We start from the raw sequence: 24,677 nt of genomic DNA, 5'->3' as shown, positions 1-24,677 counted from the left end.
ACTCCCCTTCCCCTTAAACAGCCACCGGGCTTGCCCAGCAGGGATATCATGCACACGCAGCTGCAGCTGGGGCACCAAGCTTCACGGGGTTTCTCCTTGAGAACCATGGTCCCCACGGAGCGGAAGGGGCAAATGCCCAAAAGCCTTGGGGCCCAAAGACGGAGTCTATGGACACTCTGAAAGTGACAACCCTGACACACCTCTCTGGTTTGATTAGGTTATGTAAAAAAGCATTTAAAACAAAATAGAAATGTGTTAGAATCTAAATTAAATTACATTAGCGGGAGGAAGTTTCAGAGCTTGGAACCCACATGTAAATGCATGAGGTCAGGACTGTCCTCCCTGGTGCTGGGAGTGGGAGAGAGGACCTGCGCCCCTTTCCAATGCCCTGCACCCACCTTTCCCCCCACCTCCTGGGGACTGAAACCGGGGTGTCCAAGGCAGGCAGTCTGCCACAGACTGATTTCACATAGGTTCTTACAGATATTGTTCCAGAACACTCCCCAGCTTTAAAACCAGAAGCCAGATAGATTTTCATTTTAGAGGTAAGTTTCACGGAGAATGTGTCTTCCGCTTATTCCCTGGGTACACGGTGAGCTCTCCACTGTGCAGAGGGCTTCAGAAAGGCGGTTTGGGCCCAGGGCACACATCTGGCTCTCACCCAAGCTCTTTCACTACCAGCTGGACATCCATGGGCCCATCACTTAACCGCGATGAGCTTTAGTTGCCTCCTGAGTTTGACCTAGATCGGTTATTCTCAAACCCTGGTGTACGGGTGTGGGGGGAGGGGAGGACTGGAGGGGGTATTTAAAAATGAAAATGCATCGGCTCCAGATTCAGAGATTCTGACTCAGTAGGCCTAGGGAGGGGTTCAGAAATGTACATCTCTAAACCCCACTGTCGACCCCACTTTGAGAAACACTGGACGAATTCCAGCTCTGATGTTCTCACATTCCATGAATTTGTCCTCTCTGGGGTGACCATGTTGAGCCGTCCAGCACGCCCTCAGCGTCTGCCTGCCCTTGGCAGCAACAGTGCCAACCACAGGGAGGGCACGTCCGCATGTGCAGGGGAGCCTCGGGAAGGCAGCAGAGTTGACTAGGACGCGGGGGGGAAACACTGACCGCCTTGTCTCTGCCTCTCAGGTGACAGGTGGAGTCTGGAACTTCAGCCGCGTTTGCTGCGATGTTTTCGTCACCCTGGACGTCATGATGTGTACAGCCAGCATCCTGAACCTCTGTGCCATCAGCATCGACAGGTAGGGCTGGAGTTCCCCTGCCAGCAGGGGTTGGCTGCCAGGCGGTGTGGGAAACCAGCCTGGGGAAGCTGCTTCTGCTGTTTGGGGCGCCCAGGCTTTGCGTTTGAGGGCACTGGGGTCTCCACCAAGTGGAGCTTAACCCCTAGGACATCTTCCTCTTCTTCTTTTTCTTTTAAACTATGGTTTGCAGTAGAGAAGAAACCCCTGTGGCAGGAGAAAAACAATTATCCCGTAAGCTTTCCTAGCCTTTCCTTCCTCCCAGAGCCCTAGAGGATTCTGGGTTTGCCTTTGGGGGCTTTTGTGATTCCTAACTGGGAGCAAAGGGGGAGGGGGACAAGGACAGAAGGGGAGCTGACAAGAGTTGGGAGGAAAACTTCCTGTTATTATTTTGTTGTTTTTTTAAGAAGGGAGGGAAAAGAGGGAGAGGAGAGAGAAAAGCTTGGGAGGCTTTGCAAGGAAGGGAGAGAAGACAGAAGTGGATGGGGAGAAGGGTAATTTTAGGAAGTATGGCTGTGATCTATTTATTTATTTCCTTCATAGAGTTTAAGGCAAACAAGTAAACAATGATGTCTCTTTAGAATTGCTTTTCGGTTGCTGGAGTGGATCTCTGTGACTGTGACTCAAATCTGTGGATGTTCCATCTGAGTGGTATCTCTTTCCATCCCCAAGAGCGGGCTGCCCTGGCCCTGGGCGCCTCTGTTGCTCGCTTCTCCTCTTTGGTTTCCTCACCTCTTTCCCCCTTTCCCCTGCCTGGGCCTTGGACGCGCCCATGGCTCCCCTGGACATTTCCAGGCCCCCAGAGAGCCCTGGGGAAAGAAGTTTGCCCTCCAGTCTGAGACCTCTCTTGCTACTCAAGAGCCTCCACCCTTCCCTTCTCTGAGTCCCCTCCTGCCTCCCTCCTCATCCACTGTCCACCTCTTCTCTCTCCTCCACCCTTTCTCCCAGCAGTACCATCCACCCTCTCCTTAGCTTGAACGGGGGACCCAAACAAGGTCTGCCAATCATTGAGAACTTACCTACTGTGCTAAGGCCTTGACAGGCACTCCCTCATTCCATCTTCACAACAACTCAGCTGCTACTATTACCTTCATTTCCATTTCTCAGGGGTATTAAGGAATTGGCCTAAAGTCACACCTCTCGTATGGAGCAGTACCAGCATTGGAATTCATGTCTATCTGACTCCAAATTCATAATCTTGGGCTTTGTGCTAAGCCCCCTCAAATCTCCAGCTACACCCCTAAGATCTCCCCTGAGTTTCAAACCATATTACCACCTAGATAGCTCACTGCCTCCTTGAAACATTAAAGACCAAACGATCAAAGCACCAAACCATCTTGCCTTGATCATCCCTTGTTGGCAGCATCATTGCCTTACAGTCTCAGGTTTTGTCCCCTTCCTCTTCCTCATCTCCCACATCTAAGCAGTCAAGGCTTATAGACTCCATTTTTTGCTATTTTGCCCCCAGATTTGCCCCATCTTTCCTTTCTTACTGTGCCTGCTTATTTTAGGTTCCTATGACCTGTCACCAGACTTCTGCCACGGCCTCCTAACTGGTCCTACACGCCACTCTCCGAATCAGTCCCCCGGCAATAAAGTTCAAATGTCCATTGCCCTCCCCAAAACCCTTCAGCGTCTCCTTGGCCTGCGGAGTAAATATCAGAATTACCTTCCCAGCCCAAGATTCAAAGTTTTCTGCACTACGGCCTCAGTCTATCTTCTCAATCTCATCTCTTTCCGGGTTGCCCCACATTCATCTCTTGCTTCAAGGTCTACCACACCTGCCCCCTGTCCCATGAAGCCCTTGCAAATTTCTACAACTTGGTTCAGTCACCCCTGAACTCTCATAGTGCTTTCTCTTTAACTATCTCAAGGCATCTCCAGGTCCTAAAGCAGGTCCTCCTCATTTCCTGATGTTTGACGTTTGCATGACCCGGGGTTGTGCCCTCTCTATCAGCAGCCTAAACTCCCTTTCATGTGCTGAGATGGAAATCTTGAACAATAACCAAAAAATGGATCCGAAACCCCCACCCTCTAGTGATACTGCCGACCAATCAGTCAACCAGATAGTCTTCTGACTTTTACCACTTGAATTGGCTCTCCAACTGAGAAGGAGAATTAAAGAATGTGTTCATAAGGCTGGGACACATACCATTAAAAAATGTGTTTAAAAATAAAGGGAGATAGTCACACGATTCTATAAATACACCCCAAAACACTGAATTATACACTTTAAGTGAATGAATTGTGCGATATGTGAATTATATCTTGATAAAGCTGTTTTAAAATGAAGGGATAGTTAGGGATTTTATAATATATTTCGCTCTTTGAGAATAGAACTCTGCTCAGAACCTGTAAGTCTTTTGTGTGATTTCTGGACACTTAGTACCTAAATATATAAGTGATATAAGAAGCAGACTGCCTCTGGTTTGCTTATCATCACCTCTACCACCCCCAAACCCGTACAGTAGTCCTAGCTCCTTATCACCTGTGAGTCTCCCTGCTGTGCCTGTTACAGAAGTTGAACAAAGAATATTAAACAGAACTGAGTGGTCCTTATCTGAAGGTAGCCACTGTTTATAGTACAAATACGCACCTTCAGAAAGAACATGAGCCACGGGGTGAAGATCAGCCTTGGAGCAGGGAGCCGGGAACTGTACAAAGAGCTACTAGGAGAGGCTCTGGGGCAGCCCCCTCCTTGCCTCCTGGTCCCCGGCTCTCCTCTCTATCCTCTTGAGAGGGTGCCTACACACTCCACCCACACACGTCCACATGTGGGGGGCTGGCAGGTGAGGTTGTGCCCTGCACAAGCATCTGGGAACTGAATTCAGCCAGCCTTTCTCTGCAAACCTGGAGTTGGCCAGGAGGGGGTGCCTCTTTCCAACTGCACAAGAGCATCCTTTCACTGGCGGCGTCCATGCTTCACATACACTTCCACCTTCCACCACAACCAAAAGACTAAACCCTGAATTGGCTTCTGTGCCCTAGAGGAAAAGCCCCAGAATGCATTGCCCTCACTACCTGAACTCAGGAACCAAGCCATGCCTTAGACCCCAGTGGAGAAGGATGCTTTCTTCTTGCCTTGTGTGTCGACATGAACCCATCCTCGCCAAACCTCAAGATGGAGGCTCTCCTCTGTTCTAGGAACGAAAATCGGCCTTGGAAAAGCTGTCTCCATCATCCTTCAGGGCCGTGTGCAGTACACAGCATTAAATTCTGTTCATGGGATGCCAAATAGCTGGTCAACTCATTAAAAATGCAGTCATTCATGCAGACCTTTGGTCTGCACACAATGCTACTCACCAGTCTGACAAACTTGACCAAATGGATTCAGCATTTTTTTGGCCGTGAAGCCTTGGTATGTACTAACAGGGTAGTAAGAGCTAGGAAAGGAAACGAAATGATAAAAAGAGGTTTTGAAAGCAAGTAATACTATTGTCATTAGATTCTTAGGCATAGCCCTGGATGCTTGGATTAATGCTGCCTTTTCTTTTTAAAAAAGCACAAGCCCCTTCTCCCCCCACCCCCCTCCTTGGCTCCTTGCCTCCCCAGGGGGCCAGCCCCCTCCCACAGCATCCTGGGTCAGAACTAGCTTTGGGGAGAGGGCTGAGAAAGTGTCAGAGGAGGAGGACACGTTCTGAGCGGTGAGAATTCGAGTCCTCCGCTAGGGGCCCGGGAATAATGCGACCAAATTCATTCACCAGAGAGTTCTTTAAGTGGCTCTCAAACGGCACCCGTCACACAGGCGAGCCCCCGCTCTTTGAAGCAAGCACAATAGGTACCAGATGAGTCACAGGCACCTTGGATTTTTCGTTTGCATCTAAATAAGCACTTTATATTTGCAAAGGGCTTTCCAGTCATTTGCAAAAAGCTTTCTCCTTCAACAATTCCACGAGGGGAGTCCACAGAACTAAAGATTTATTGAGCCCCCTGTCTGACCAAATAAAAGGTGGTGAAAAGCAGCCCTCACAGAGCCCTGGGGCTCATTAAACCCAGGCAGGGAGTTAGACTCAAGCCCTCCCACCCAGGCCAGCCTCTTTCCTCCCCCACGGCCAGCTTCCCAAGGGGGGCACCCATATCAGTCCCCCCCACACACACACACACCTCCCAGCCTAGGACAGGGCTTCAGGTGGAGGTCACGTTCCACCAGGGTCCTGAGACTTCCAGTAGAGTGACAAGCCTACAACCCCCCAGTCATAGAACTGGGAGTCGGAGGGGCATTATAGTTTAATTCATCTGTGCAGAAGTGTTACATGCTGTAGGGGCTCCCGCAGCCTCTGAGACAGGTCTGGGACTAGAACCGGAGTCTCCTGACCCCCCCATGGTAGAAGGAGGGATGGGGCACCAAGAGCGAGGCCCCCGGCCACGTCAGCAGCCACCACTATGGAGGCTCTTTCCTTGGAGCAAAGGAAGCGTACTTCCTATGTCTTCGGTGCCCTGGCTCCTCCTTGGTAATCTGAACTTGCGCGAGTCTAAAAGCGGCAACCATCAAACAGCTACCATTTCTGTAGCACGTACCATGGGCCAAGCTAAGAGCTTTTCATTCTTGCTAACCCTCACAGCGCCCCGGCAAGATAGGGGTATTAACCTCGTTTTACAAGTGAAGAGTCTGAGGCTAGGCTGTGTAGCCTGCCCAGATCACACGGCCGGCAGATGCAGGAGTAAGAATCCAGTCACCCTCCTCCTTCTGTAACACGCTGCCTGACACAGGGCACCTTCCACACTCCGGGCCCCTAGCTCTGGAGCCCCCACTGCCTGGCTACAACACCCGGCTCTACCACCTGATGGCAATGTGACCTCCGGCAAGGCAGTTAACCTCTCCGGGCCTCAGTTCCCTTACCTGTTTAGTGAAGATCATAGCAACAGAGTTCTCACAGGATGAAATGAGTTAATATTTGTAAAGCACTTCAAACAGCTGCTAGCATATAGAAAGCGTTATATACTTGTTTGTTTGATAAATAAATACATTTAATGTTCCTTTTAATGTTCCCGGGAACAAGGGGCAGATACCCATAAACGTACTGAGAAGGATAATCACAGATCCCTTGGGCTAGCACAACAATATGACAATAATAATAATAATAATAATAATACTGTTTGTTTGTTTTTTAATGCTTAATAGGTACCAGGCATCGTGCTAAAAGACTTCACGGAGATAATCTTATTCAACGTTCTTAACAGCCCTATCCGGCTGCATCATTACCCCCAATGTACAGATAAGGAAATTGAGTCTCACAGCAGCCAAATTCTGGCCCAAGGCCACGCAGTTAAATGGAAGAACTGGGATTCAGACACTAACCAGTCTGTTTCCAACGGCCACGGACTTAACCACCTTGCACGCTGCCAGGGTTCTGGCCACGCCAGAGAGCCCGGTGACCTAGGAGCTCCCGGGAGAGGAGGCGAGGGAGCGGGAGGGGTGCGCGCAGAGTGGAACAGCGCGGTGAGCGCCGCGGCGGGACCCAGGCGGCCCAGGCCAGCCTCCCGCTCGCGTCCCTGCCCTCCCTGAGGGCGGTCACCTGGGGCCCATTCGGGAGGAGACCAGAGGTGGAGCAGCCTGCCCGGGTGGGGATTCAGGGTCCCCGCAAGCCTCCGGGACCCCGCCGGGCCGAGCCTTCCCGCCCTGCCTCCCCACGAGGCCCGGGGAGCCAGCAGGTGAGCGTGAACTTCTCACCCGGCCGCGCCGGCGGCTCTCGCTGCATTAGGGCGCCCTCTGCTGGCTAGTTCCGGAACGGCACCTGCGTCTCCGACCCCGCGGCTGGCTCCCTGGCGGGGAAAATCCCGCTTGCGGGCGAATTCGGGGGCCTCGTTTATTCCAAGAGTTTAATCGTGTTCGGGAAACAATACGAAAAAAAATGAATCGTAACAGTGATCAATGTAGTTTCATCTCTCACTTGTTACCCAAGTTAACAAGAATTTCTGACTGAAATTTCCCTTAAGGCAGAAATTTTTCTCAAATTTGCCCAATTGTAAGATGCCCTGGCTTGTTCAAAATGCACATTTCTGGGTTCCACTCTGGAAGTACTTAATCAGAATAGCCAGGGGCGTGGCCTGGGAATCTGTATTTTAACAGGACCCCCCCCCCCCAACCCACCCCCTCCCTCTCAGGTAATTAATAGACTCAAATTAATTGGGGAACATTCTGGGGATCCAAAGTGCTCTCAGATAGAAACCACCCTTCAGTGCCTGCTGTCTTGAGGAAGCCCTCGTCCCCACCGGGCCTCAGAGACTTGACAGTGGCCTTGAGAGGGTGAGGGGCACACAGGAGAGACACTGGCCACAAGGCAAGCAATCAACAGCTTTTTACTACTTGCCTGGTGCAAGGACCGCTGAGGAATACCAAGTCTACAACATGATTTGAGTCATCAAGTAACAAACCGTATGGGATCTATGTCTCTCCAGCCATGAGGCATTGCAGTTTCTCGTTATTGAACTTGCCCAGTCCCTTTTAAGGGCTTACCTGGTTAAGCCAGGCCCACCCTTTTGATTAACTCAGTCTATTGATTAGTGATCTAATCACAGCAGTGACATCACATGGTATTCTCAAGTTCAGCCTCCATTCAGTGTGGGGGATAGTACAGGGCAGGCATCTTGGAGGCCGTCTTAGAATTCTGCCTTTCTCAAGCAGTTTCCACCTGGGGAATCCAGGATGGGGAGGACATGATGAAATCTACTTTTAGAGCCTGGCAGCAGGAACCAGCCAAGAGGCTGTGGCCATCACAGAGAGCAGCTGGTAGGAAAGAGATGCCCTGATAAATGGGGAAGACATCATAAGTAAGTGTACAGGATCAGCTATCTTTTGGGCTCAGTAGCTAGAAATGTGTGAGAGGAGTTGCCACGGAAAAGACGACGTCCAGTAACACAAAGAACTGTGTGTTGACCATGCAAAAGCACGTGCTGTAGACCAAAAGTTTGTGGCTCCCCCAAGTTCGTATGTTGATATTCTACCCCCCAAAGTGATGGTATTAAGAGGTGGGACCTTTGGGTGATAATAAGGTTATGAGGGTGGAGCCCTCACGAATGAGATCAGTGCCCTTAGAAAGGAGACCTCAGCCCCTTCTGTCATGTGAAGACACAGTGAGAAAATAGTCCTCTATGAACAAGGAAGTGGGGCCTCACCAGACGTTGAATCTGCCAGTGTCTTGATCTTGGACCTCGCAGCCTTCTGAACTGTGAGAAATAAATGTTTGTTGTGTAAGCCACCGAGTCTCTGCTATTTTTGATAGAGCTGCCTGAATGGACTAAGAGAGCATGAAAACTGGATTTTGAAATAAGCCTTCACTAGATATTACTCACCTCTATTTTTAAAATCTCCACCACTTGGAATAGTTGTCACTAGGAGGGTTAGAATTTATATTAGGATACAAGCAGGGGTAGACATCCTCTTTGGGCACAGTTCTATCATTGTCTGAAAAACCGTGGGAGAAAGTAAAGGCACACAGACCAGCCCCCAGAGTCTTGGGGGTTCGGGTATGTGAGTACAAGTTTCAGGTGTGCTGGGAGGACGCTGCCGGCGGCCCAGTCCATTACTTTACTAACTTTATTCTTCTTTCCCCCTTTCCCTGCTCAGGGAGTTCTTCATCTCTCTTAGCTCAGCCTTTCTACATTTTCACTCAAATACCCTTTCTCTCTTTCTCCAACCAAACTCTTTTGCTCCTGCCCATGGATCACCTAGATTAGTTCTCTAGGAACATCTGTCCACTTTTGGAAAGATTCCCCCACCCCTTCTCATCATGGCCATCCCTCCCCGCTTCCTTTCACAGGTACACCGCGGTGGTCATGCCAGTTCACTACCAACATGGCACCGGACAGAGCTCCTGTCGGCGCGTGGCCCTCATGATTACAGCCGTCTGGGTACTGGCCTTTGCCGTGTCCTGCCCTCTCCTCTTTGGCTTCAACACCACAGGTAACAATGATGGCCCCTCTCACGACACCCATGTGATTCACGGCACACCTGAGTGGCTGGGAGTGGCGCTGAGCCCGGAAGTTTCTGACCCTGATCAGCAGACTTCAGAATCAAATAAGGATGCCATAGGCTGCAGAGCTTTGGGTTTTGATTCAAGTACAAAGCAGAACCTCATCATCAATTATTGGCACAGAAAGTTCTTCCCCAGTTAGTGAAAATTCTGGCCTATCTTTATTTTGAAAGAAATGTCATTGTATTCATGGGAAGCGATGTATCAGTTAAAAAATTAAACTATATTAATAATTCAGGTGAGATTTGCTAGTGAAAAGATGACAATTCATAATGGACTTCCAAGGCAAAATAACACTATGAAGGCCCTCAAATGGGATATATATTTCTAATTTTTTACTAAACAAAAATCATTTCTGGTGTTTGGGAATTAGTATAGATCCCTAAATTATTGGAGAGTATATTTTCATATCTTAATATACAAAAATTCTGGCCATGATGGTTGGCACATGGTACATCTTCTATCGGAGGGATGGACGGACAGATGGGTGGATGGATGGACATATGGATTAACAATGTGAATATCTGAGATGTTTGGTTTTCAGACGTAGGACACCGATCCAAATTTACACCTCATATGGATCAATGCCTTCTTTGGCTATTCCATATACATCTTTCAGCCTCAGGGATTTCATGTGTTGAATGAAACCTCTAGCACATATAATAAAGTTACAGGTATTGACAATAAACACTGAGTATTTGCTGAGAACTAATTGAGTCAAGTTCTAGTGTTCATCTGGATTTGTTTAATTCCTACTATCTTCCAGGGTCATTAGTTTCTGGTGTATATGTACAAGTCACATAGCTGTGTATTTATACGTATGCAGATATTATAGGTAACACATTGCATATAAATACAGGCAAATCCTAACTTATGAATAGTCATCAAAGAGTCATTTGCTAGCCAGTGATTTAAAAGTCAAAACACATTTAGGAAGACAGATAGAGGCTCTGGAGTCAGAAAAACCTACATTCAAACTTCAGTTCTGCTACTTACCAGCTGTGCTCCTTGAACAAGCTACTTAGCTTTTCTAAGTTTTCTTATTGATAAATTTGGGATAATAATACACTGAAGCATACACTTGAGCAAATTTAAATATATAGACTGAGTCCATATATTTAGTTGGAAAGTTTCCAGCATTTATTTTTTCATATGGCCCCCCTGCACATAAGCCCAGCAACTTCATTTCTACAACTGCATGTTGTGTTTGAACTCTTTATATGACATAGTAATGTATGTATCATATGTCTTTACTCACTACTCTCCGGGGCTGTAATAAAACCATGTATATCTTCGTATGTGATTCAGGAGATTTTTCAAAGCAAATTTCAGCGCTAGATAATGTTCACTTTAATTGCTGACTTTAGAATCTGACACTACATATGATATAATTCCACTGTACTTGCTTCATAGAGCTTTTTTATAATTAAGTGAGGATTAAATTGGAGTAACATATGTAGACCAGCCAAACACACACCATACGCTCAAGGTCAGGTTTCTTTGTCAGCTACATTGAAGGTTAAGTCAATGTCATGTTGAGTCATCCAACGAATATTTGCCTGGTTAACTCAGGGTGTTCCTAAAATATGATGTTACTATCATGTTTGCATTACTCTTTACCATTCGTTACTTTGTTGTTTTCATTGAACGACACTTGGTACACACAAACATGGCTGTGGACACACACATACTCCCCGAAGCAACATTCCCTAACACAACTCTGAGAGGCTGCCTGGCATTAAAATACTATTTTTGATGAGTGTTAAATATACTTTTTGGATTCATCTGCTAACTAAGCTACCTTCTATATCTTAGGTTTCTACACAAAAATACATTATTCTAAGTTGGAATGTGTAGTATGGGAACTCAGTACCACTGGCAGACCCCGGCACTGCTTACCCCTGGTCAGCAGCAAACCCCCACCAACGTTCAGTCCGCAGAGTGGCTCCTCTTACTCATTCTGGGAGGTGGGCAGGGCGGGGGGGCGGGCTGTTCTACTCATTCTCTCTCTCACGCGCGCGCGCACACACACACACACACACACCCTAGTAACAGTTAAAAACGGTCTCAACATCTGACAGTAGACCGAGTTCCCAGTTAATGTCAACATCTAAAGTGAAGATGAATGATGAGCTAATTGCAGTGGTGTTGCCACCAGTGAGATCATTATTATTCCAGAAACAAAACTCAGAAAACTGTCTCTCCAAAAGGATTTTCAAATATAGCATTGAGAAGGCAAAAATGCTTGCTTCTCTCTCATCTCTTTCAACTCTCTTACTTTAAAGAAGTACATGATTTATTCTATTGCAACTTTTTTTAAGTCGTCCATTTATTTATTCATTTATTGCAGTAATCTCTACACCCAACGTGGGGCTTGAACTCACCACCCCAAGATCATATTCCTCTGACTGAACCTGCCAGGGACCTCTCTCTCTCTTACTTTTAAGTTTATTAATAAGACTATAGTAAGCCCTCCATTTATTCATATATAGCATCCAAGTGTCAGGTCCGTTGTAAAGGCCCAGTGGATATTAGCTACCACTCTTGTTGTGATTACTGTGTGTTAGAAAAGGGTTCTGTGTGTCCAAATTTAACTCTGCACCGGCTCCAAAGAAAATCTGAGTAGCAGCAGTTCTGCTGGTGGTTGTGGAGGCCAGTCACCTCGTCCTAGAACACAGTTCAGGGAATTAGTGAGCAGAACTCAAGGCGAGGCAGCCCGGCTGTCCTTCTCTGCCTCTGTCTGACCTTCACAGTACAGCTTCATTATCTTGATGGATGTGGGTTCCTTAGCAGCTCTGCCATCTATAAGGAAGCTCCCAAGTTCATTCGAAAGCCCGATATAAATGACTCCTCTCAGCCATTTGTTTCTACTCACCCTGTGAAAAGTAGCGGAGGAAAGGGCAGGGTACCGCCAACGACACCCGAGTGGAAGGGGCTGGATTTTCACTAAGCAGTGCAACACAAAGGAACTTTCTGGCAGAGCTCTTTTTAATGAAACCAGCTGCCATATGGGATTGCAAATTGTCAGATGACTTAAGGCAGAAAATGTTGAACTTCAGTTTCCTTCATCTTGGCGTTGTTCTTATTGTCCGAGATGCAACATGCATTTGTGGATATGCACGTAAGGCCGGATCTTCGGTCACAGAGAGTTCCAAGGCTGGGGGGGCCTGGCAGCTCCCAGCAGGGGCCCAGCAGTCTAGCTAAATACCCCATCGCTGACAGCACGCAGTACTGGTACTAGAGGAAACGCTAAGAATCCCTGAATGGACAACCCAATACTCTTATTTCACAGGTACAAGACTAAATAGTCTTAATTTTCCTTTGAAACAAGGAAATGGAAGATACTATCTAGATTTGAGCCATAGAATCCCTCACCTGGCTTTCAGAACACTGGAGCCAGTGGAAGCCTGGTTGAGAAACACATAGTTAAAAGAATAACAGGCTCATCCTGACTTCAGGTGCATCAGGCTCTCCTGTCTTTGGGAACAAGGTGAAGACAAATCCTTCCATGAGCTTTAAGTTCATGAACCTGTCAAGTCAACCTGCTTTTGGCCTTGCCCTTCACATCACTGTGGGACTCAAGTTCCCAGGCTAGCCCACAAAAGCCTCTTCCACCCCTTTGTGGAGCTATTTAGTGTTTTTGTCGCCCATCATGGTGCCTGGAACAGAGTAGTTTCTCCATAAACTTTTGTTGAATGAGTAAGTCGATGAGTTCTTCTTATCATCCTTTCTTCCTTAAATGTTAAGATTAGTTGGGGTAAACATCCTCGATCTCAGAGAATGAGGCGTAACCCTCTGGTTTTCCCCATTATCTTCCAGCCAGCGACTGCTTATGTGCTGATGTAAAAGGCTCATTTGTCCACTTCACTCATGTATTTGTCACTCTCATATTCATCCAATAACTACTATACTAATAGCACAGTACTGTCTTGGTTAAATAATCATGACAAGGCAGTTCATCTCCGGGGGGCGGGGTGGAGGGGTGCTCACTGCCCTCACCACCTCATCTGGAACTCAGCAGAGAGAAGCTTCCAGAATTGCTTCCAAAAACACATACGCAGACCAGACCCAGTGGGAGCCGGGGCAGGGCCTCATTCACTGGCCACCAGCCTCCAGGGTCACTTTACCCGTTGACAGGCCTCACAGGACTTCGCGGCCTGGAGAAATTGTGGGAGAGGCCGCAGAGCTCAATCTAAGGACGGGCAGCAGTTTAGTCAGATAAGAGAGGCAGAAAGGGATGACTGTGCGGGCTCAGTGATCGTACATGGAGGGCCTTTGGTGGCCAGCAACTCTGAAATAGCTCTGTGTTCTCTCTTCACTCTCTCGTGTGTATGCTTTCAATATTTTAATGGAAAAATAAATACTTGCCCATAAAACACAAGGTATAAGGGGTTACATAGGCATACATATATGTAGGCCTCCCTTCTACCCTAGACCGTTAGCTGCCCTGTGACCCTGCCCAGAAGCAAACACTAATCATCTTAAAGATAATGCTTGAAACAAGTATGTATACACACACACACACACGTACACACACACACGTGTTTCCACTTTTTACACAAATAGAAGCATACCACACCCACTTTTGCTCCTGGCTTTTTAAAAGTAGGAGTTAATACCCTACTATGAAGGAGTGCCCTTGTTGCAATGAGCACTGGGTGTCGTCATATTGTCAGCGATGAATCACTAAATTCTTCACCTGAAACTAATATTACACTGCACCTTAACTAACTGGAATTTAAATAAAAACTTGAAAAAAAAAGTCGGAGTTAGTATATAAAATCTAGAGGTCGGCTTCCCAGAACCCAGAGGAGAGTAGAAAAGGGTAGAAGGTATATCTGGAGGGATGAATGGGGCATACCCCGCACACCAGCAATGGTAACCAGACAAATAGCAGGACGGTATCTATCCCTGCCCCCGTCCTGGCCCCCTTCTCACTAGCCCAGGTGCTCAGGCATCTCCTCACAGGAGGTGTTTAAATCGTGGTCAGATGCTGACAACAGGGGAGCTGATTTCAGGAAGAGGGCTGATCGCTGCCCACATGACTCCTTATAGATTCAGAAAGACCAGCAGCGGCTCCCCTATCCTACCTCCAACCCCGTCTCCCCCAGAACACCAGAAAATGCCCATTTGGTGACCACTGCTCGAAGTTTTATAAGCCATTTTCTAAAGGATGTTGACACAGACTTGGTGAGAGGACATTAATTTTTCCTGAATTTTACCCTCCTCCCAAGAGAATCAAAAACTTTGGGAGCAGCTCCTAAAGATCCTCGTGTCAGTGCTATCATTAAAAGGCCTCGCTGAGAACTGAGTACACTTTTTGTTTTAATTATGAGCTGTTGCTCCCATCCCTCCCCCACAGATATTGTTCTTTATAAGTCTCTCTACAGGTTTCCACTCCAAATGATACCTTGCCTTTTAAGTTCAAACAGCTCAGAGGAGGTATATAATAAATAATAATAGTAAAGAATAAATAGTAATAATAATAGCTACCATTTATCCTCATTTAGTCTCATGAGACCTTATTTTTATCCTTCTTTTCCGATAATGAAGCTGAGGCCTGGCATAGTTAAGCAATGTGCCCGAGTTCACAGTTAGCAAATGGCAGACCTGGGTCTCCCACCCCAGGCCTGGCCTCTGCCTAGCTCAGAAGACCGGAAGGCAGAATGAGGGGCCCAGATGGCTGGCTACAGCCCTCTCCCCACTAGCTCACACCTGTGACTCTACCTTCGGAGGCCAGATTTGGGGTTGTTGAGAATCCCCTACCCTTTATAAAAATTGGTTGGGTATCCCAACAGCAGTTGCTACCAGTGCGGGGCGAAGTGTAAATTTGCCATTCCCGGGGGAGGGGGGGCAGCCAAAGTGTAGAGGGAGGCAAGTCAAAATCACAGACAGAACACTGGTTGTAAGGTCAGAGTGACCGGAGAAACTTATCCAGGCTCTGCCCCTTTCAGGCTATGGGATGCTGGGCCACTGACTGAACCTCTCTGAGCCTGAGTCTGTTCGCCTGAGGACAGAGTCAGTGATGGCTCCTACGTCCCATAATGTCGCCACAGTGGTTAGGTAAGATGATGTGTATAAAGGCCTTGGCACACATCTGGAAGATATTAGTTTTCTTCCCTTTTCTCTTCCAGATGAGGCGAGTTGCAGGCCCTATTCTGGGCATTGGAGGAATTTCAACATCTGCTAGCAAAAACAGCAAAACCACAGGGACTCTCTAAAGTGCAGCGACAGGTGCATTTCAGGACATAGAGCAGGGACAAAGCTGCTCCTCATTTCACATTGTCCACAGTGACAATATCCTTAACAGCCTGCTCCCCATCCTACCCCTGATGGGTCCTGAGATTCCCCAAGAAACAGAATTGCCTGCATTCAGCCACCACCTGCCCTGTACCTCAGATTCACATCGGAGGCTTGGCGTTCTCAGCAAAGAAGCCTCCCTCTCTTTGCCTTCAACAACCCCTTAGTGCCTCCGCACCAGCAGGCCCTTTTCTGGGGGCTGCCTCGCCCCCAGGAGCCTCTGGCCTGTTGCTCTGTGACACTCCCCGCAGACTCCCAGGCCACAATCCTCTGTGACTTAACACGGCCTTCAGGAAGATCGCCTGTCCATGCAGACCGAGCCCTTCAAGGGCAGACATGTTTGCAGCCCGAGCAGTGTCGGGCAGGGAATCCCTGGGTAATTTTCTTTTTAAGGGAACTGTGAGCAACACCAAGATGAATTGGACCTCCTCCCCTCAGGGAACTGACAACATAACCTCTCCCATCCCCACAACTTCACAAGCAGCCGCGTGTGCTAACAACACCGAAGAGGCAAGGCAAGGGCTGGGGGGCACAGAGGAAGGAAGAGTTACTTCTGACTAAGGAGCTGGTGGAAGCCTCCACCAATGAGGCAGCATGTGAACTGAGAGGCAGTGAGACGGGAGGTGGGCCCGGAGCCCCTACTTCCCAAAGCCCCGTGTGGCTTAAATGGTGGAGACACCACACATGTATGCGGCCACATTGTGTGCTCCCCACCGATGTCTCATATTGGCAAACTGCTTTGCTTTCTCCTTTCCTCTCACTCACAGGAGACCCCACTGTCTGCTCCATCTCCAACCCTGACTTTGTCATCTACTCTTCAGTGGTGTCCTTCTACCTGCCCTTTGGAGTGACTGTCCTCGTCTACGCCAGGATCTACGTGGTGTTGAGACAGAGGAGACGGAAACGGATCCTCACTCGACAGAACAGTCAGTGCATCAGTGTCAGACCCGGCTTCCCTCAACAAGTAAGCACCCCGGGGGGGCAGAGGGAGAACAGTGCCCAGCCCTGTAGCTTCCCAGCCTTGTGTCCAGCAGCGCTTGCTTTTGCTCGTGCTGCCCCACTGGAGACAAACATCTCACACCCACCTTCTAATCTGCTGGTATTGGCTACGCTTTAGAGTAGGAAATCGAATCCAAAAAGGGCATTGTGAGTCTTCCCTAGAGTTCACATTGCTTAGCAACGTGATAGGATAGTTTCTGGACTTCTTCTGCTTTCCATCAAAGTTTTCTATTGCCCCCAGATGGCCAATGGCACAAACGTCACACTAGATCTGCCGTTGTAAGGTGGCCTTTGTACCGTGCACTGCTGGTAGGTCCCGAGGATTGGTTTTTGAGCAGACCACTTATTCCAAGAATCACTGGGATCCATGGAAAGCTTTTTTCCTTAGTAGATCTGCCCCTGTGTCAAGGTGCTGACCAGCTTGTGAAATGGAAAGCTGATGATGTGTGTTATTGGGCTTTTTGATGCTCTGAAAAGGAGAGCTGCCTCAGCGCTGATCTTCCCTTTGCTTGGGCTGGAAAGTCTGCTCATCCCAGTGTCTGGTACATGCTTGCAATCTTCTAGGGAAGGGACAGCAGGAATATTATACAGCCTCTGCCTTCATGGAGCTTAGAATCTAGACAAGCAGATAAAGCAACCCTCTACCCAAAGTTAACTAACAGCCCCGGGATGTTTGCGAAATGAGATGAAGGCAATTAAGCACCAAAATAGAAGTGCCGAGGAGGCTATGAGAGAAGAGGTCAATATGCTCAGGAAAAGGCTTCACAGACAGAGTAAGAACTGAATTTGATCTTGAAGGCAGGTCTAATTTGGATGGCTAGATTAACCTATAATGACCTGAGTGAGAGTCAGTCTCTCAAAGTTGAAGTCCCACAGTTTGGGTAGAACAAGAATATTTGTTCCCGTGAAAGAGGAGGTAAGGACCTGAAGCTGAGGATATGAACAAACCTTGAGGATATTCAAAACATTGGCATCTATATGGTTCATCCACGTAGACCTTAACCTACAACCATTTCTCCTTCTACCCACCCTAGTCTTCCTGTCTGAGGCTGCACCCCATTCAGCAGTTTCCAATAAGGGACAGATTTCCATCAGATGCCACGGGGCAAATGGTAAGTAAGCCATGTCTTTGATTAGAGGGAAAAAAGAAGATACCTTTTCTCAACACCCTGACTTGACTTGCTTCCACTTCCACCCCAAAACACAATGGCCCCAATCCCTTACTAGTATCTTTTGTATATAACAGATATGAGATCCTGATTTGAGCTTTAGAATAGGAATCACCAAGTGATATGCAGAAAGCATATCACTATTGAGCTAGATCCCAATGACTGGAGCCTGTGACCCTTGGACATGGTATGAGGATGCCCTCCAGAGTCACCTGCCTAGAGGGAACAGGGTGTCAATGAAACACACATGGGCAGAGCCAAGAAAAGCAGAGAAGAGAGGCTAATGTGAGACTTTCGAGTGTCCTATTTCCCACTGCATATGGGGGAAAACTAAGACAATTTCATGGTCACCTTTATCCTTGTCCTTTCAATTCAAGCCAGCCCTGCCTCCTCAAGCAAGCTGAGTGAAGAATGGAGGTGTTAGAAGATCACTATTCCTCTGCCTGAACTCCAAGTAAATATTAGGAATAAAATTTTAAGAACTCATGATGATGAAGGTCTGAGCTTTGTGCCGTCTCTGTACAGCTAATTAACCACTTTTTAGACAGGCCTCGTGTGGCAGTTAGAGATTCTCACTGTAAATAATCTTTTAATAGGTAAGAATTTTCAAGTTGCCTATAGCCGATCTAAGGTGTGAGGAGGCTCCAAGGCCAAAAGGAGAAAAGAAGAGACTACTAAAGAGAGAATAGGGAGGCAAGAGGCTGGCGTTGCCAGGAGTTTGGAGAAATCGGTCTGTCCTGCATTCTGGGAGTGGAGGGCTCTGCCGGCCCGGCCCAGACGAATCCGGAGTTTCTTCATGCCAGTCATGGAGGTAGTGATGAGGGTCTGCAGAGAGCTGAAAAATACACTCACTGATATATGATCTGGGAAGGATCACTTTTCTTCTTTAGGACTGAATTTCCACATCTGTAAAACAGAGACAAGTTATGCTAGATCAATGTTCTCAAACCTGAGATTTCATAAGGACAGTCAAGAATTTGTCCCCAGTCCCTTAGTTTCCGAAATAATGCATTTGATGTTAAATATCATCACTTTTAGAAGATTACTAGATGCCAGCACAATCATAATCTTGGTTATAAATGGCCATTCACACAATATGCTTATATTAATTATTTAAAAACCCCATCAAAATGAAAACCAAAATTTTTTAAATTATACTGGAATCCCTGTGAATACCTCTGTGGAGCACAGTTTTTAAAACACTCTATCGTTTTAAAGGTCCATTGCACTGATTCATTCAGCAGTGTGTCGGAGTGTGTACAGTGCACTAGCCCTGTGATTCCTGGAACTAAGGCGAGAGTAGGGAGCATTCTTGGTTGCTGACACTAACATATAGACAAAGGAATTTACTGGAAGGATACCAAGTAGCTCAGACTCAATAAGAAGGCTGGAGAATAACTTCAGACGATGCTATTCATGCCTAAGGAAGAATCAGGTTGGAAGACCTGGGACACTGGACACTGCCTGCCATCACTGCTAGACAAATTCTGAAGTCTCCCTGCTTCACCAGCTCCAGTTCAAGGTCTTAGGTGCAAATCTCTAATGGGCTGGGCTTGGTTTATGTGCCAGAGCTCTAGATGACTGGTGGGGATGTGCGGAGAGTGAATATGTGGCTTTCATGGCTTTCAGTAATGGGAGTTAAGGGGTCCTGCCCTGCTACTCGAGATTGACACTTTCCATTGTCCGATTCTTCAAACATGGAAAGAAGTTCAGATGTTGAACACACACACATCCCCACCAAATACCAGAAACGTCCACATACTCTCAGGGTCTACTCATCCTAAACCTATTTTTTCCCAACTTCTTTTCTGTTTTACAAATGGGGCTCAAAGACATTTAATTAACTTGCCCAAGGATACATCTAAATAAGTAGGAAAGCTGAGGTGAAAATCCTGGGTTTTCTTTCTCTTCCTTCCTTCCTTCCTTTCTTTATTTCTTTCTTTCTTTCTTTCTTTCTTTCTTTCTCTCTACTTTTTATTATGGAAATTTTCAAAAATAAAAAAGTAGAAAGACAATTAACCCATGGCCAATTAACTCATGCAATTAACTCATGGCCGATCTTACTTCATTTCATCTGCACTCCCCACCTACACTCACCCATGCCCATTGGATTCTTATGAAGCAAATCCCAAACATCATAACATTTCAGCAAAAATATTTCTGTAAGACTCTCTAAGGAAGATTCTTTATAAAATGTATAACTGCAATACATCACCCTAAGCAAATAAATAACTCCCTAATATCATTAAATATCCAATCAGTGTTCACATTATCCCAATTGTCTTGTAAGTTTCTCATAGTTGGTTTATTTGAATCAAAATTCAAATAAGACCCATACTTTGCAACTGGTAAATGGGATTGTTGTTGTTGTTGTGATTTATTTGTTGAAAAAACCTGAGTCATTTGTCTTACAGAGTTTCCCACATTCCAGATTTTGTGCTTTACATCTTAGTAGCGTCGTTTCACATGTTCCTCTGTATATCCAGCTCATTCTAACTCAAAAAGGCCAGGCTATAGTCCATACAACCCTCCTCAAGGGACTACTGTGATTCTCAAATGTTCTATATCTGGTAGGTGTTTTTTAGTTGTGAAGTCAGAAGCAGATTTTATGTACCTTAACTTTTCATGATCCCACTACTCTCAGATGTGCCCTCAGTAGGTTTCACAAAATGATGATTTCCTCTAACTTCTTTGCATGCTCTTTCCTTTTCAGGAACATTCAGAAGATAAACAGTATCCCCAGGAATGTCAGGACCCTCTCTTGTCCCACCTGCAGCCACTCTCCCCTAGCCAGGCACACATGGAGCTGAAGCGCTACTACAGCATCTGCCAAGATACTGCCTCGGGGCGATCAGGCTTCCAAGAAGCCGGAGGAGAGTTGAAAAGGGAGGGGAGGACTCGGAACTCCCTCAGCCCCACCATGGCACCCAAGCTCAGCTTGGAGGTTCGAAAACTCAGTAATGGCAGGTTGTCGACATCTCTAAAGCTGGGGCCCTTGCAGCCTCGTGGAGTGCCACTTCGGGAGAAGAAGGCAACCCAGATGCTGGCCATTGTGCTTGGTGAGTTTGGGTCATGTTGAGTTGGTTTGAGTTGGGTTGAATTTGGTTGGGTTAGGTTGAGTTTGGTGGAGCTGGCAGAGGGCACTAAGGAACCACATTTGTCAGAAATGGAAATCCAATAACGGTAATATTTATAAATGTTTGCGATACAATTGAGAAGAGTTTGCATATCAATGTTAACTCTGGGGAAAATTCAACAGATCTGGGCTGAAAATATGAAATACAAAATTGAGCAAGTGACCTAATTGAACTGTGTTTATCCATTGTGTTTGTTGTCTATCACGTGAGATTATAATGGATAAATCAAATAATAAATAAGATAGTAATTCAACAAAAGTGTCTGGCACATATTGGATATTTAATAAAGGCTTATTTATTCTAAAATATTAAGTGAAAAAATAGGGATGCAAAAAACTGCTGTCATATGGTGTGATAACATCTAGATTATTTCAAATACAGAGAAAGAAAAACATGAAAATTAATTCACCAAGATGTCAAAAGTGATTGTCTTTGAGTGGTGGGTGGTTATTTTTCTTCTTTCTACTTCTCTATATTTACCAAGTTTTCCATGATGTACAAAATCAGGGTTAATTTTTATAGTAGAAAAAATAAAAAATTTATTTGAGTAAAGAAAAAAATTGATGTCACACATAGCATATAGAGTTACTGAGGGCAATTCATCCTGTTCACTGCCACTGACAAACCTCACTTTCTCATACCTCAGGGACTTTATGAGAACATCTGGATGTAATCTCAACAGCAGGAACTGCCAGGTCTTTAAGGTCTTCTTCCCTATCGGTGCCTAGGATCATGTCTCACACGGCTAGACATTAAATAAATATTTGAACTGAACTGAGAAGTAGAAAAGACTAGTAAAGAGCTACCTAAATATCAAACTAGAAAATTGATTTAGGAACAAAGGCCTGAGATGAATCAAAGATGTAAGTATGTAACTTTCTCATCCAAAAAAAAAAAGAAAAAGAAAAAGAAAAAAGAAGTGGCTCATCACATCTACTTCATAGGGTTGGTGTAAAAATTAAATGGGTCTGTAAAATTCCAGCATGGTGGCTGGCACAAAGCAAACAAACATGAGTCATTTTCATGTTATAACAAAAGGAGTAAGCATACCCCTGACCCAGTTTCTCTCTTCCTTTGCAACCCAGGGGCCTTTATTGTCTGCTGGCTGCCCTTCTTTTTGACCCACGTTCTCAATACCCACTGCCGAGCCTGCCACGTGTCCCCAGAGCTTTACAGTGCCACCACGTGGCTGGGCTACGTGAACAGTGCCCTCAACCCTGTGATCTATACCACCTTCAATGTCGAGTTCCGTAAAGCCTTCCTCAAGATCCTGTCTTGCTGAAGGAGAGGAGAGCGTGCTCCCTGTGCCCACCCTTAGCCGCCAGGCCATTGGGCCACTGGCCAGGGTCTGCTCAGAAAGACTGTGCTATGTTCTCTGGCGTGGGGTAGGAAGAAGACTCGTGAAGCCAGGACCTCCCTGAGTAGCAGGTATAACCAACTGCTTCCTCCTAAACAGAATGTTCTACCTCCCCAGCTAAAATCTGACTTCATCCTGGCAATCTCCAAGTGGTTGGGAGGTCCCCGAGTGACAAGCAATAATTCAGAAAGAAGCTGATAAAACATGACTCTACACACACACAAAATTGTCATCAGAGGCATGATTCATCACAGTGAAGAAAAAATGAACAGATCTCATAATTGTCAACTCACCAGGGGTCCTTGAAATCTCAGCCAGTAAACCATCTTGCAGAATAACCGCACTCTCTTCTGTCAAGCCTCTAATTAAACTGTCAGGCTGACCTTGTACTGTTGTGGGCCCATGCCCTTTTGGTCATTCCTTTTGTTCACTGTATGCTGAATTATAAGGGCACGGCCAGTGCTTCTACCTCTCTGTAGAATCTGGCTGCCATTGGTGAGGGAAATTCCTCACCCTGAGCGAAACATTGTCCCACATTGGGACCCAGGCTTTCTTTCAAATCTTGCTACCCCTGCACTGTAGTTCTCACTAAGAAGGCCCTCTGACTCCATTCCCATTATTCTCGGAGACTCAACTCCAGAGTAATTCAGGATGAGGATGTTAAGGGAAAAAGGAATGGTGGCTCCCACTTGTAGTATCAGTTTAAACCATATGGTTCATAACATGCCTTCAATATGCTTTTCATAATGCCATAGGGTTTTCCTACCAAGGCATCTTCATCTCCTGCTTAACAGAGACCCAATACTCTCAGACCCTAAACCCCATTAAGTTTTTAATGTCTACAAAGTGCCAGTCACCTCCCAGGCTCTGGATCGATGACAATGAAGAAGACAGCTCCTGTGTTTGTTCATTTACATGTAAGGGTGGTAGGACTCCCCTAGACTGTCAGAGGACCTCAGAACTGGGGGCACCAGGCAGAGTAGCTGTCCAAAGACATCACATGGACAGTCTTCATAAAGGCCTAGTGCAGAGCCTGAACAGGACCACCTCAACAACTGAAATGAAAGACATAATAGAATAATGTGTCGATGTCATTCAAATTGCATTTAGAAGGAACTTGAATAGTCTCACTACTTCCCTTTTTACGTACAGAAGCTATTTCTCATTGACTAGAGAATCCAGATACAATTTATGGATAATTTATGAAGTGTTATCATCCTGAACTTCAGTAAATTTACTGTGAAGGGCTGTTAGTGCATAGATGTGACAGATGCCCACTGTAATGCTGGTAAAATTTTTAAGTGCACAAGAGTTTAACAAAGAATCCAAGGCTTCTTTGCCCCATCTTTATTCCTCTAACCCTTAAGTGTATAAGAAGCAAATATATACCCCCAGCAACTTAGTCACCTGTTACTCCTGAATGCTTTTAATGCCAGCATTTTTAAAATGTTATTGCCTAAAATAGTATTCATATTGTAAGTCTAGTGGGAAAATTCTGTGTGCCCACTAGTTCTTGTACCTCGTGCCATCTAGCTCAAGAAGTTTATGTGGCAAGCAGAACTGGGGACTCAGACTGTTACATATCTGAAGAAGTAAGAGGACATGATCCCTAGGTTTTTCCATGCAAAATAAACAGAAAACAAATAGGACAGTGGGTTAAAATTAATAAAATTCCATGTCAAAATGAGAGTTCTAAAAATAAAAACAGGGCGCCTGGGTGGCTCAGTCATTAAACGTCTGCCTTCGGCTCAGGTCATGGTCCCAGGGTCCTGGGATTGAGCCCCGCATCGGCCTCCCTGCTCCGCAGGAAGCCTGCTTCTCTGTCTCCCACTCCCCCTGCTTGTGTTCCCTCTCTCACTGTGTCTCTGTCAAATAAATAAAATCTTAAAAAAAAATTAAAAATAAAAACATAGCGTCAGTATTAATATATTTATGAGGAAGAAGGATGGCAAATATGGTGTATCCTTCCTTTCCACCAAGCCATTAAAACCTTAGGATGACCTTAAAAAGATAAACTCAGTTTTTGGAGGTGAGGAAACAGGCTAAGGGAGGTCAAGAAATTTGGCCCAGGTCATACACAGTAAGTGACAGAGCTGGGACTCGAGTGTACATCTACCTGATTGGCAAGCCCATCCAACCAAGCACCATGACACACTGCCTTCCACCAGAGAGGGAAAGGGGTGGGAGAAAAAGATGGAGGGAAAAAAAATGGACCCAGGGTCCCTGGAAGAGCCTCAGCCTACCTGAGCCACCTCTGCCCCTAAACTGGCCCCTGAAGCAGCCAGCCCAACACACTGCTCTCACTCTCCTGCCAAGTTCAACTTCTAAAACAGTCACACAGCAAATTCGTAATCTGTTTGTATAAAATCAGGCAACAGACCTTAGAGAGCATTTGGTTCTACTCTCTCCTTTATCTATATAAAAGGAAACCGAAGTCCAGAACTATTGTCCCCGTTCGCTCCTGACAGACGAGCATGCCAATATACT

General features: G+C 46.3%; 1 protein-coding gene across 1 annotated transcript in view; it reads left to right on the top strand.

Annotated features, from left to right (window-relative positions):
* DRD3 (dopamine receptor D3) overlaps positions 1–22,345 on the top strand; it is a 38,588-nt gene extending 16,243 nt beyond the window's left edge. The window contains exons 4-9 of the mRNA XM_032406138.1: positions 1,146–1,258; positions 9,016–9,158; positions 16,296–16,492; positions 17,562–17,639; positions 20,410–20,755; positions 21,919–22,345. Of these exons, the coding sequence (XP_032262029.1) occupies positions 1,146–1,258; positions 9,016–9,158; positions 16,296–16,492; positions 17,562–17,639; positions 20,410–20,755; positions 21,919–22,115 (1,074 nt within the window). The 3' untranslated portion in view covers positions 22,116–22,345. The remainder of the gene's footprint in view (positions 1–1,145; positions 1,259–9,015; positions 9,159–16,295; positions 16,493–17,561; positions 17,640–20,409; positions 20,756–21,918) is intronic.
* Positions 22,346–24,677: the final 2,332 nt, after the last annotated feature.

The sequence above is a fragment of the Phoca vitulina genome, unplaced genomic scaffold (genome assembly GCF_004348235.1).
Source record: "Phoca vitulina isolate PV1807 unplaced genomic scaffold, GSC_HSeal_1.0 scaffold8, whole genome shotgun sequence".
In the NCBI taxonomy this organism is placed as follows: Eukaryota; Metazoa; Chordata; class Mammalia; order Carnivora; family Phocidae; genus Phoca; species Phoca vitulina.
This window is presented reverse-complemented; position numbering and strand designations above follow the sequence as displayed.